We start from the raw sequence: 13768 nt of genomic DNA, 5'->3' as shown, positions 1-13768 counted from the left end.
TTTCAATTTGTGTAATGTTTTTGTTTAGTTATATTTCTGAATACAGTACAAATAAAATATTGTATTTTATTGCATTTAAAGTCAGACATGTCAGAATATTAATCTCTTCTTCCTTTTTGTCCTTAAATAATTTTTCCTTTTATATTTTCAAATATAAACAAAACAAAAATTGAATTTTTTTGCTTTTAAAGTCAGAAAACATGTCCCAATATTAGTCTTTTCCCCTTTTTTCATAAATACTTTGCTTAATTATATTTCTGAATATAAAGGAAATTGTCTTGCATTTTGTCACATTTTAAGTCAAAAAACATGTTAGAATATTACCCTCTTTTTTCATTCTTCTATATATTTCTGAATACATTATACATAAAATATAATCACATTTTATTGCGCTTAAAGTCAGAAAATATGTCCCAATATTAGACGTTATTTCCTTTTTTTTAATAAATATTTTTCTCAATTATATTTCTGAGCATTTTGTTGAATTTTAAGTCAAACATCTACCAATGTTAAGTTTTTTTCCCTCATTATTTCTTAAATATTTTTGCCTAAATATATTTCTGAATGTAAAGGAAATACTGCATTTAGTTGTATTTGAAGTCAAAAAACATGTCGCAAAATTATAATTTTTGTCCCGTTGTTTTCTTAAATATTTTGCTTAACTATATTTCTGAATATAAAGGAAATATTATTGCATTACAAGTTAGCAAAACAAGCCTTTTGTTAGATATATGTGTGCTAGTTCGAGCTATTAGGCTGTTCTAGTTTTTATTTTATTTTACTATTTATTTTACTCGTTGGGGGCAGCTATTTGTGGTTCTAGCGCTGTTATTTTTTAAATGCACTGGAGCACTTTGAGGTTGTTTGTTCAATGTAAAGTGCTTTTACAAATAAAATCTATTATTATTATTATTATTATTAAAAAGCATTGTCCCAATATTACTATTTTTGACCATTTTTCTTCAATATTTTGCCTAACTATATTTCTGAATTCGGGATGAATAAAATATTATTGCATTTTATTGCGTTTAAAGCCAGCAAACATGTCAGAATATTAGGCTTTTTTCTGCGGGCTTTAAAAAAAATATTACATTTTTTTCCATAATTATATTTAGTTATTGATGTAAGGTCAGAGAACATGTCAGAATAAATTTTTAAAAATCCCCTTTTTTTTCTAAAATATTTTTTCCTGAATTATATGTTTTAATAAAAAACAAAATATTATTGCATTTTATTACTTTGAACGTCATAAAATATCGAGTATCGGGCTTTCTTTCTTATATATTTTGCTTAATTATAATTCTTAAAATAAAGGAAATATTCTTCCATTTTGTTGTGTTTTAGTCAGAAAAACGTGTCCCAATATTAGGCTTTTTTCTTTTTTTTTTAAACATGTTTTTCCCAATTATATTTTCTAAATATGAATAAAATATTCAGTTAGAACACAATATTAGACTTTAAAATAAATATATTTTTCTTAAATCTCTAACTCATTCATTAGACATAAGATATATTTTTCTACTGATTTAAACAAGAGCAAACATCCATCCATCCATTTTCTACCGCTTATTCCCTTTGGGGTCGCGGGGGGCGCTGGAGCCTATCTCAGCTACAATCGGGCGGAAGGCGGGGTACACCCTGGACAAGTCGCCACCTCATCGCAGGGCCAACACAGATAGACAGACAACATTCACACTCACATCCACACACTAGGGCCAATTTAGTGTTGCCAATCAACTTATCCCCAGGTGCATGTCTTTGGAAGTGGGAGGAAGCCGGAGTACCCGGAGGGAACCCACGCAGTCACGGGGAGAACATGCAAACTCCACACAGAAAGATCCCGAGCCCGGGATTGAACCCAAGACTACTCAGGACCTTCGTATTGTGAGGCAGATGCACTAACCCCTCTGCCACCGTGAAGCCCACAAGAGCAAACAATGTTAGCTAAAATATTTTAATTTTTTTTATTTATGGGCACATTTTCTACATTATTTTTAGACTATGTTTACATTATTGTTTGATATTAAAACACTAAATGTATAAGAGTCCTAAAGTAAAGCTCATTTGCATATTTGCTGTGCCTGTGTACAAAACGGAGATGTATTAATTTGACGCGAGTTTATACTTTAGAGAGGATCGATAACAACGTACGGCAGGAGGCACCTGGAGGTCGGAGTTGAGACTTCGTGTTTAAACGCTCGGCCTCAAAGAAGTAAACATGTGTCAGCTCTCGTCCAATCAGCCTGAAGTTATGTTGATTTTTCTGCTCATATTTTTAGAGCCTTTGTGAAATGTTTAAAAATGAAACAGGAAGTTGGGAAGTTTATGCCCCCCACACCCCTCCCCAACCTCTTGGCCCGTTTGTGTATGAAGCTGGGTTGATATGTAGTCAAAGTTGTGTTGTTTCCATGACGACACGCTGACAATTCAACTTATTTATTAGAAGGACACAAAAAAAAAAGGTAGACTTGAAAAAACACACAATCTCTGTAGAATCACGACAACAAGCGCTCCTCTCTGTGGCAGCTGCAAGGATCCGCCGAGTGAGGCCCCGGGCCCAGGTACTGTTCAAACTCGCTGCGGTCCAGATCGTACAGCGTGTCCAGCTGCACCCGCTCCAGGTAGAAGTCCAGCGAGGGTCCCCCGTAGAACCTGGGCTGCTCCGCCGGGTCCACGTGAAGCCCCGCCTGCCCGGTGAAGCCGTACTGAAGCGGGTGGGGGTCCGTCAGGTAGGCGGGCGGGTTCTGGAACACCTGAGGCGAGTAAACGTCCGCGGCGGCGTCCTCGCAAACGGGGGCGAAGGTGGCGGCGGGGTGTGGGAAGGTGTTGTTGAAGTTCTGCTGCTGGTTCTGGAGCAGGCAGGTCAGGTTGTAAGTCATCACGCTGAAGCCCGAAGACGGGCGAGGCGGCGCCGGGGCCTCGGCCGCCTGCTTGGCGCTCTTCTTGTTCTGCTTCCTCCTGCGAGGACGGTACTTGTAGTTGGGATGGTCGATGGTGTGCTGCACCCGCAGACGCTCCGCCTCCTGCATGTACGGACGCTTCTCCGCCAGCGCCATGGACTTCCACGTCTTCCCTGCAAGCAGCAACACTCACATCACAATACTGCTAATCCATCCATCTTCTTCCGCTTATCCGAGGTCGGGTCGCGGGGGCAGCAGCCTAAGCAGGGAAGCCCAGACTTTCCTCTCCCCGGCCACTTCGTCCAGCTCTTCCCGGGGGATCCCGAGGCGTTCCCAGGCCAGCCGGGAGACATAGTCTTCCCAACGTGTCCTGGGTCTTCCCCGTGGCCTCCTACCAGTTAATATAATAATATATATAGTCGCGATCAAAAGTTGACATACACTTGTAAAGAACATAATGTCATGGCCGTCTTGGGTTTCCAATCATTTCTACAACTCTTATTTTATTGTGATAGAGTGATTGGAGCACATACTTGTTGGTCACAAAAAACGTTCATGAAGTTTGGTTCGTTTATGAATTTATTATGGGTCTACTGAAAATGTGCTGGGTCAAAAGTATACATACAGCAATGTTATAATTTGGCAAGTTTCACTGCAATAAGGCGCTTTTGCAAGCTTCTGCTTGAATTTTTGACCACTCCTCTTGACAAAATTTCTCCATTGGCACCAAAACAGGCCCAGAGCATAATACTACCACCACCATGCTTGACGATATGCATGGTGTTCCTGGGATTAAAGGCCTCACCTTTTCTCCTCCAAACATCTTGCTGGGTATTGTGGCCAAACAGCTCCATTTTTGTTTCATCTGACCACAGAACTTTCCTCCAGAAGGTCTTATCTTGGGGCGGCAACTTGAGGGTTCCAGGTTCGATCCCCGCTTCTGCCATCCTAGTCACTGCCGTTGTGTCCTTGGGCAAGACACTTTACCCACCTGCTCCCAGTGTCACCCACACTGGTTTAAATGTAACTTAGATATTGGGTTTCACTTTGTAAAAGCGCTTTGAGTCACTAGAGAAAAGCGCTATATAAATATAATTCACTTCACTTCACACATCTTTGTCCATGTGATGTCAGATGAAACAAAAATGGAGCTGTTTGGCCACAATACCCAGCAATATGTTTGGAGGAGAAAAGGTGAGGCCTTTAATCACAGGAACACCATTCCTACCGTCAAGCATGGTGGTGGTAGTATTATGCTCTGGGCCTGGGATCCATTATTTACATTTGTTTTAACTAAGTTTAAAGTAGTTTTACCTGCTCAGTGGCCTAGTGGTTTGAGTGTCCGCCCTGAGATGGGTAGGTTGTGAGTTCAAACCCCGGCCGAGTCATACCAAAGACTATGAAAATAGGACCCATTACCTCCCTGCTTGGCACTCAGCATCAAGGGTTGGAATTGAGGGTTAAATCACCAAAAATGATTCCCGGGCGCGGCCACCGCTGCTGCCCACTGCTCCCCTCACCTCCCAGGGGGTGATCAAGGGTGATGGGTCAAATGCAGAGAATAATTTCGCCACACCTAGTGTGTGTGTGTGACAATCATTGGTACTTTAACTTTTTTAACTTTAACTTTAATAAATGAACCTAAAATAAGACTATCTTTGTGGTAAATATTGGACACACTGTGACACTATTGTCCATTTTTGATATAAATGGCTGTGATGACAATGTAAATTAGAGATTTTTAATCACTCTTACATTGGAACGCATATTAATATTGATACGGTTGTTGATATTATTCATTTTTGTTTGAGTACTTCAAGCATGGTGGTGGTAGTATTATGCTCTGGGCCTGTTTTGCTACCAATGGAACTGGTGCTGTACAGAGAGTAAATGGGACAATGAAAAAAGAGGATTACCTTCAAATTCTTCAGGACAAGCTAAAATCATCAGCCCGGAGGTTGGGTCTTGGGCGCAGTTGGGTGTTCCAACAGGACAATGACCCCAAATACACGTCAAAAGTGGTAAAGGAATGACTAAATCAGGATAGAATGAAGGTTTTAGAATGGCCTTCCCAAAGTCCTGACTTAAATGTGTGGACAATGCTGAAGAAACAAGTCCGTGTCAGAAAACCAACACATTTAGATGAACTGCACCAATTGTGTCAAGAGGAGTGGTCAAAAATTCAAGCAGAAGCTTGTGGATGGCTACCAAAAGCGCCTTATTGCAGTGAAACTTGCCAAGGGACATGTAAGCAAATATTAACATTGCTGTATGTATACTTTTGACCCAGCACATTTGCTCACATTTTCAGTAGACCCATAATAAATTCATAAAAGAACCAAACTTCATGAATGTTTTTTGTCACCAACAAGTATGTGCTCCAATCACTCTATCACAGAAAAATAAGAGTTGTAGAAATGATTGGAAACTCAAGACAGCCATGACATTATGTTCTTTACAAGTGTATGTCAACTTTTGATCGCGACTGTACACATTTGTTTTTAAATAATGACAAAATTACTTACTGTAATACTTACTAAAAATACTATAATAATCTCACCAATAATACTATGATAATAATAATTCTATAATGATACATTTTTAAATGTTATTTAAAATACTCACTTCTACTACTACTACTACCCCACCACTAATACTATAATAATACATCTATGATTATACAGTATATTTTTTTAATAAGAAAAAATACAACTACTACTCCCATGAATACTACTATAATAATACATATATAATGAGATATTTAGGAACAAAAAAACAACTTATTTTTATTATATAACTTATTTAAAATGATGTAATTATATAATTTTAAAAGAACAAAATACTTACTATAATAATCCCACTAATAATATTATAATAAAAATTCTAAAATAATACATTTTTATTCCAAATGTTATTACAAATAGTTACTTCTACTACTACCCCACCACTAATACTATAATAATACATCTATAATTATATATTATAATAAAATAAAATAAAATACAACTACTACCCCCACAATACTACTATAATAATAAATATTTAATGAGATATTTAAAAAAATAAAAATACTTCTTTTTATTATATAATTTATTTAAAATTGTATATTTTGAAATAGCAAAAACACTTACTATAATAATCCCACTAATAATACTATAATAAAAATTCGAAAATTATATATTTTAATTTCAAATGTTATTACAATTACTTACTTCTACTACTACCCCACCACTAATAGTAATATAATAATAAATCCAAAATTAGATATACAAAAAAAATACTTAGTACTACTACTACCCCTATCAATAATACTACAATAATAATTTAGGTAATTATATATTTTTTAATAATAATAAAAATACGTACTGCTACCACTACCCCCACCAATAATACTATAATAATAATTATATATTTTTTGAATCATTATAAAAATAGTTACTACGACTACCCCCACGAATAATATTATAATAATACATCTATAATTATATATTTTTAAATAATACAAATTACTCCTACTACCCCCACCAATACTAATATAATATTATAATTAGATATTTAAAAAAAATACTTAGTATTACTACTACCCCACCAATAATACTTTAATAATAATTATAAATATTTTTAAATAATAATAAAAAAATACTTACTACTACTACTAGTACTACTACTACCCCCACCAATAATACTTTAATAATAATTATATATTTTTTGAATAATAATAACAATACTTACTACTACTACTACTACCCCCACCAATAATACTTTAATAATAATTGAATATGTTTTGAATAATAATAATACAAATACTAACTACTACTACTACTACCCCCACAAATAATATTATAATAATATATCTATAATTAGATACTTTAAGAAAATACTTAGTACTACTACTACCCCACCAATAACACTTTAATAATAGTTATATATATTTTTAAATAATAATAAAAAATACTTACTACTACTACTACTACCCCCACCAATAATACTTTAATAATAATTATATATTTTTTAATCATAATAACAATACTTACTACTACTATTACTACCCCCACCAATAATACTTTAATAATAATTGAATATGTTTTGAATAATAATAATACAAATACTTACTACTACTACTACCCCCACAAATAATATTTTAATAATATATCTATAATTAGATACTTTAAAAAAATACTTGGTACTGCTACTACCCCTACTAATAATACTATAATAATAATTATATAATTATACGTTTTTTAAAATAATAATAATAAATACTTTCTACTACTTCTGCTATACAATAGTACTTCCAACGCTATTTTGACTGCTATACTTCCTATCTTACCATAATACTACCTCTATAATGATACAAGTTTTAAATAATATATATAAAATATTTCTGCTGCTACTAATACTACCAATAATAAATCTATGATCGTGTATTTCTACCACTACAACAAAAAAATGTTACTATAATTTTAATATATACATAAATATGTATACTACTACTACTATAATACTACAAATAATGTATTAATACTTTCAATAATATAATTAACGCTTTCATAACGCCATGTTGTGAGTGTGAGTAGTTTATTTTAAAGGTGGCCTTTGACCAAAGAGCCACAGGTTCGAGTCCCCCGGCTGACACATCCCAGGTTATTTAAAAAAAACACATGTAATGTCCATAAATACATGTCAATATTTGATAAATACATGTCAATATTTGATGTGTACCTAATATTTTGCTGAGGTCGGTGTTTTCCAAGTCGGGGTTGAGCTGCGCCAGCCGTCTGCGCTCCTCCTTGGTCCAGATGATGAAGGCGTTGAGGGGCCTGCGGACCCTCTGCGGCGCCGGGGGGCCACACTTGGCCGGGGGGCTCATGGTGCAGCTGGAGTCCGACGACGTGACGGACTGCGGGCTGCAAGGTTCCGGGCTGAGCGAGCGTGCGTGGGGGCCCTGCGGGTCGTCGGCCTGGAACATCGCGGTGCGGGGGTCGTGCAGGCGGTACAGCATGCTGGCTCGTGTGAGGATCTTGTTGTTGTTGTTGTTTGTTTTTAGGGGTGTGGGCGTGGGGGGGTCGCTGTCACCAGTGCCGCTGCTGCGACGGATTTATTTGGGGGCTGCACCAATAGGAGGCAGGGAGGAGTGGATTTAAGGTGTGAATCCCAGGTGTACCCCCACCCACCTCACGAAACTTCACCTGAGACGTGCTTTTAGTGACGTCATCCTTCGTGCGTAAAAGGCTCAATTTTACGCATTGAACTACACTGAATTTACAGTATGTTCCACCTCCTCCTCCATATCCATACCATAATAATCTTTTTTTGTATGATATGTATTCCCCTCCCGCCACATTTTGTCACTTTATAATTCATATTAATCGAATCTTTGCCCATTGAAGTGTGATGGAATCCAATCAATAGGTCCTGACAGTATTGATGGGTGCACATCAAAGTTTAGAGATAGAGGGGGGGTGGTTAATAATTACATTGTGACTCCCCCTCCCCCCACCCCACGTATCCTCCATATCATAATAATATATATTTGTTTTAATATTTATTCCTCTCCCCCCACATTGTGACACTTTATAATTCATATTAATCGAATATTTGCCCATTGAAGTGTGATGGAATCCAATCAATAGGTCCTGACAGTATTGATGGGTGCACATAAAAAGTTTAGAGATAGAGGGGTGGTGGTTACTACAAACCCCGTTTCCATATGAGTTGGGAAATTGTGTTAGATGTAAATATAAACGGAATACAATCCGTTTCAACCCATATTAAATTGAATGCACTACAAAGACAAGATATTTGATGTTCAAACTCATAAACTTTTTTTTTTTTTTTTTTGCAAATAATAATTAACTTAGAATTTCATGGCTGCAACACGTGCCAAAGTAGTTGGGAAAGGGCATGTTCACCACTGTGTTACATGGCCTTTCCTTTTAACAACACTCAGTAAACGTTTGGGAACTGAGGAGACACATTTTTGAAGCTTCTCAGGTGGAATTCTTTCCCATTCTTGCTTGATGTACAGCTTAAGTTGTTCAACAGTCCGGGGGTCTCCGTTGTGGTATTTTAGGCTTCATAATGCGCCACACATTTTCAATGGGAGACAGGTCTGGACTACAGGCAGGCCAGTCTAGTACCCGCACTCTTTTACTATGAAGCCATGTTGATGTAACACGTGGCTTGGCATTGTCTTGCTGAAATAAGCAGGGGCGTCCATGGTAACGTTGCTTGGATGGCAACATATGTTGCTCCAAAACCTGTATGTACCTTTCAGCATTAATGGCGCCTTCACAGATGTGTAAGTTCCCCATGTCTTGGGCACTAATACACACCATACCATCACAGATGCTGGATTTTCAACTGTGCGCCTATAACAATCCGGATGGTTCTTTTCCTTTTTGGTCCGGAGGACACGACATCCACAGTTTCCAAAAACAATTTGAAATGTGGACTCGTCAGCCCACAGAACACTTTTCCACTTTATATCAATCCATCTTAGATGAGCTCAGGCCCAGCGAAGCCGACGGCGTTTCTGGGTGTTGTTGATAAACGGTTTTCGCCTTGCATAGAAGAGTTTTAGCTTGCACTTACAGATGTAGCGACCAACTGTTACTGACAGTGGGTTTCTGAAGTGTTCCTGAGCCCAGGTGGTGATATCCTTTACACACTGATGTCGCTTGTTGATGCAGTACAGCCTGAGGGATCGAAGGTCACGGGCTTAGCTGCTTACGTGCAGTGATTTCTCCAGATCCTCTGAACCCTTTGATGATATTACGGACCGTAGATGGGAAAATCCTTGCAATAGCTGGTTGAGAAATGTTTTTCTTAAACTGTTCAACTATTTGCTCACGCATTTGTTGACAAAGTGGTGACCCTCGCCCCATCCTTGTTTGTGAATGACTGAGCATTTCATGGAATCTACTTTTATACCCAATCATGGCACCCACCTGTTCCCAATTTGCCTGTTCACCTGTGGGATGTTCCAAATAAGTGATTGATGAGCATTCTTTAACTTTATCAGTATTTATTGCCACCTTTCCCAACTTCTTTGTCACATGTTGCTGGCATCAAATTCTAAAGTTAATGATTATTTGCAAAAAAAAAAAAAAAGTTTATGAGTTTGAACATCAAATATGTTGTCTTTGTAGCATATTCAACTGAATATGGGTTGAAAATGATTGTATTCCGTTTATATTTACATCTAACACAATTTCCCAACTCATATGGAAACGGGGTTTGTAATTACATTGTGGCTCTCCATACCATAATAATGTTTTTTTTAATGATATTTATTCCCCTAACCCCCACATTTTGTCACTTTACAACTCGTATTGATCAAATCTTTGCCCACAGAAGTGTGATGGAATATTGGAATCCAATCAATAGGAGTATTGATGGGTGCACATCAAAGTTTAGAGATAGAGGGGGGGTGTTACTAATTACATTGTGACTCTCCCTCCCCCCGCTTCCACTTATCTTCTATACCATAATAACATATTTTTTTAATGATATTATTCCCCTCCCCCCACATTGTGTCACTTTATAACTGGTATTAATCGAATCTTTGCCCACTGGAGTGTGATGGAATCCAATCAATAGGTCCAGTATTGATGGGTGCACATCAAAGTTTAGAGAGGGAGGGGGGGGTGGTTACTAATTACATTGTGTGCCCCCCCCCCCCCCCCCCCCCCCCCCCCCGCTTATCGGCCATCCACTGTCCCTATCAAAGTACATTTTCAACATGATCAAGGCGCGTTTATTGCGCGCAAATATTTGCGCTGATAGTTGTGCACAAAGGGGGCGTGATGATGAATTCATTGGGGGGGTTTTGGGGGGGGGGGGGGGGGGGGGGTCGTGCATGCGTGCAGCATCAACACAAAGATGGCTGCTGAGCCTTGAAAAAGTGCATAGAAGCTTCAGAAGACTCCCAGAAACTGCACATAATGTGATTACAGCATGTATTCGTGCACTAAATGGTGCGTTCAGGTGCATTAAGGAACAAAAGGAAGGTGCATTAAAGACGTGTGTTATGTTGGCATGTGTATTATGCGGGTCTGCCGCCTGCGTGTGTAGTTCAGACCCAAATACACAACACAAGGAGCGGCAAGTCCGTCCGCATGCATGCAAGGTGAAGTCCTCAAACGCCCCCTTTTGCAGATAAAGGTTTGGACTTTGCACGTCAATGCGAGCCTTAATGGAGCGTCTTGATGTGCTCATGTCGCTGCAGCTCTGATCAAAGCCCATTGGAAAAGTGCAGAAGACGCCATGGTGGCGTGCGTGTTTCTGCAGGCAGGTTGCTGCCAGGTGGAGCAGTGAAAGGGTGCGTGTGCGTGCGTGTGCGTGTGCCTGTGTGTAGGTGTGTGTGTGTGTGTGTGTGTGTGTGTGTGTGTGTGTGTGTGTGTGTGTGTGTGTGTGTGTGTGTGTGTGTGTGCTGTCATGAGATTGAGAATCCACATCCGCGGTGTGGAATTCCTCGCACGCTGCGATGTGCTGTGAAAAACACTAATAGATTGAATCAATTAGCTCCTCCGCACAGCAGGAATACAATAACGTTTAGTTTCGGCTCACATGAGGAGGCCCCACTGTTTTTATTTTCATTTGATTCGTTTTTTATATATTTTTTTATTGTAGTTGGTATTTAAATATTAATCATAAATAATATTCTTTTTTTTATTTGATTTCATTTATTTCGATTTTATCTTTACTGTTATTTTTTAAATAATGTTTAAATGTAGTTTTTAGTATTTAAATAATAATGATAGCAATGTATTTTTTTATTTGATAATCACTGTTATTTAAAAAAAACATTTTTACTAATTTGAATTTTAGTTTATATAATTTAAACTAAAATAATACATTTTATATATAATTTTATTTATTTCGTCATTCTAGTTTTTTATATTTTTGTATTCATTTTAATTGTAGTTTGCATTATTATTTAAATATTAGTAATGATCAATTGTCTTTTTATTCAATATAATTATTTTTTACATGAACATTACTAATATATTTTAAATAATTTTCATACATTTTTATTTTAGTTTGCCTGAGTCAAATATTAATAATTAATCATTTTCATATTTTGTTAGATTCATTTAATGTTAATTTCTTCCTTACTGTCATTTTTAAATGTTTGCTTTAGTCCTCGTAATTCAAGTACTTTGTATTATTCAAATATCAATAATTAATAATTGTTTTCTTATTGGATTTAATGTATTTTTATTTTATCACTTCTATTATTTGTTTGGATCATTTTAATTTATTTTAATTGTAGTTGTGTCTTATTATTGAAATATCAAATTAAAAAATTAAATAACAAATTGATAATTGTCTTTTTTCACTTGATTTAATATATTTTTTATATATATATATAACTTTGTAATCATTATAAATTGTAGCTTGTATTTTTATTTTTATTTTAGTAGTTTCCTTTTTTTATTTAAATGTAATGTATTTTATGTTATCATTATTATTATGACTGCAATGAGGTGGCAACAAATTGATAATTGTGGCCTTCCGCCTGAATGCAGCTGAGATAGGCTCCAGCAACCCCCACGACCCCAAAAGGGACAAGCGGTAGAAAATGGATGGATGGATTATTATTATGATTATTAATTGTGAGGTTTCCCTTGTGGCTTTAAGGAGGTACTGCAGGCTAAGAATCTGATGACATAATGTGTTGTGGTCTTTGTGTTGGATTGCAGTCACATATGAGTGACACACTAGTGGGTCTCCACACCAGTGGGTCTTCTCACTAGTGGGTGTCCTCACTAGTGGATCTCCTCACTAGTGGATCTCCAGTTTCTGGTTGCTCCTGTGAGCGCAGGCCTGCTGACAGAGAAGTACGGTATTATTATATTTATAACCCACCATGTTTCCTCACAGAGTGGTTGACAAAAACGGCGTGATGACGTTGGTTGCACGTGCTGGTGTCAGGTGGTCTTGTATTGTATGGACACAGCAGGCAGCATCATAGAAAGCTGCAGACAGCATTCTATGCAGTGACCCCTGACACCCCCCCCCCCCCCTCCTTCCATCCTAATCACATGTTCTAACAGTGAAGACCAGGAGTCCCCCCCCCGGGGGTCTCCAGCCCTCCACGCTGGCCATGTAAACAGCGCCCTGCCCGGCAGGGCCTTACGTCAAGGCCAGCTGAGAGGATTACATGCCCCCCTCCCTGTGGAGAACAGCTTAAAGCGGACCCCCCCCTCACACACACACGCTCACACACACACACACACACACACACTCTCGCACACAATGATGGTCCCACCTCTGAGTGCAGATAACGTGGACTGATCCAGACTTCAAACACAAAAAATGCCCCCTCCCTTAAGAAAAAGTTATAAGGCGTCTGACTAAAGCAGGTCATCATTTATTACTGCTTCATTTTATTTCTTTTACATTTTATTTAATATTTTTTAGATTTTTTTCTGATTTTATTCTAATGAATTTATTGTAAACTTTGAATATTATCATTATTTTTCTTTAGAGATTGCCTGTAAGAAATGACTTAGTGAGTACAATATTTTTAAATGTTTTTATTATATAATGTAATATATTATATTACCATACCACTGCAATTACATTTAAAAAAAATTTTTTTTTAGTATTATTATTTAATTTTTAATTAAAAAAATAAAGGGAAACAACTGTAGTAGGCTACATCAGAAGTAACAATTTGTCTTTTTAAAGTTGTTGTTTTTTTGCTTTATTCTATCTTTTTTTTAAATTATAATAATATACATAATATGTGTAGTAATATATATTAAAATATTTACATGAATAAACATATGTGTAGGAACTTCAAGAACAATGCCAAAAGCAACATCACATTGTCATTTCCTCTCTGCTATCATCAAAAA

The 13768-nt window shown here is 37.0% G+C and overlaps 1 protein-coding gene across 1 annotated transcript; it reads right to left on the bottom strand.

Annotated features, from left to right (window-relative positions):
* Window positions 1-2495: 2495 nt before the first annotated feature.
* Window positions 2496-8115, bottom strand: sox32 (SRY-box transcription factor 32). The gene is made up of 3 exons (XM_061966004.1): window positions 8090-8115; window positions 7623-7987; window positions 2496-3073 (listed from the first exon to the last, which is right to left on the bottom strand). The coding sequence occupies exons 1-3, from the start codon at window positions 8113-8115 to the stop codon at window positions 2496-2498; spliced, it is 969 nt and encodes a 322-aa protein (XP_061821988.1).
* Between the last annotated feature and the right edge of the window lie 5653 nt (window positions 8116-13768).

This window comes from Nerophis lumbriciformis, linkage group LG07, assembly GCF_033978685.3.
Source record: "Nerophis lumbriciformis linkage group LG07, RoL_Nlum_v2.1, whole genome shotgun sequence".
NCBI lineage: Eukaryota > Metazoa > Chordata > Actinopteri > Syngnathiformes > Syngnathidae > Nerophis > Nerophis lumbriciformis.
This window is presented reverse-complemented; position numbering and strand designations above follow the sequence as displayed.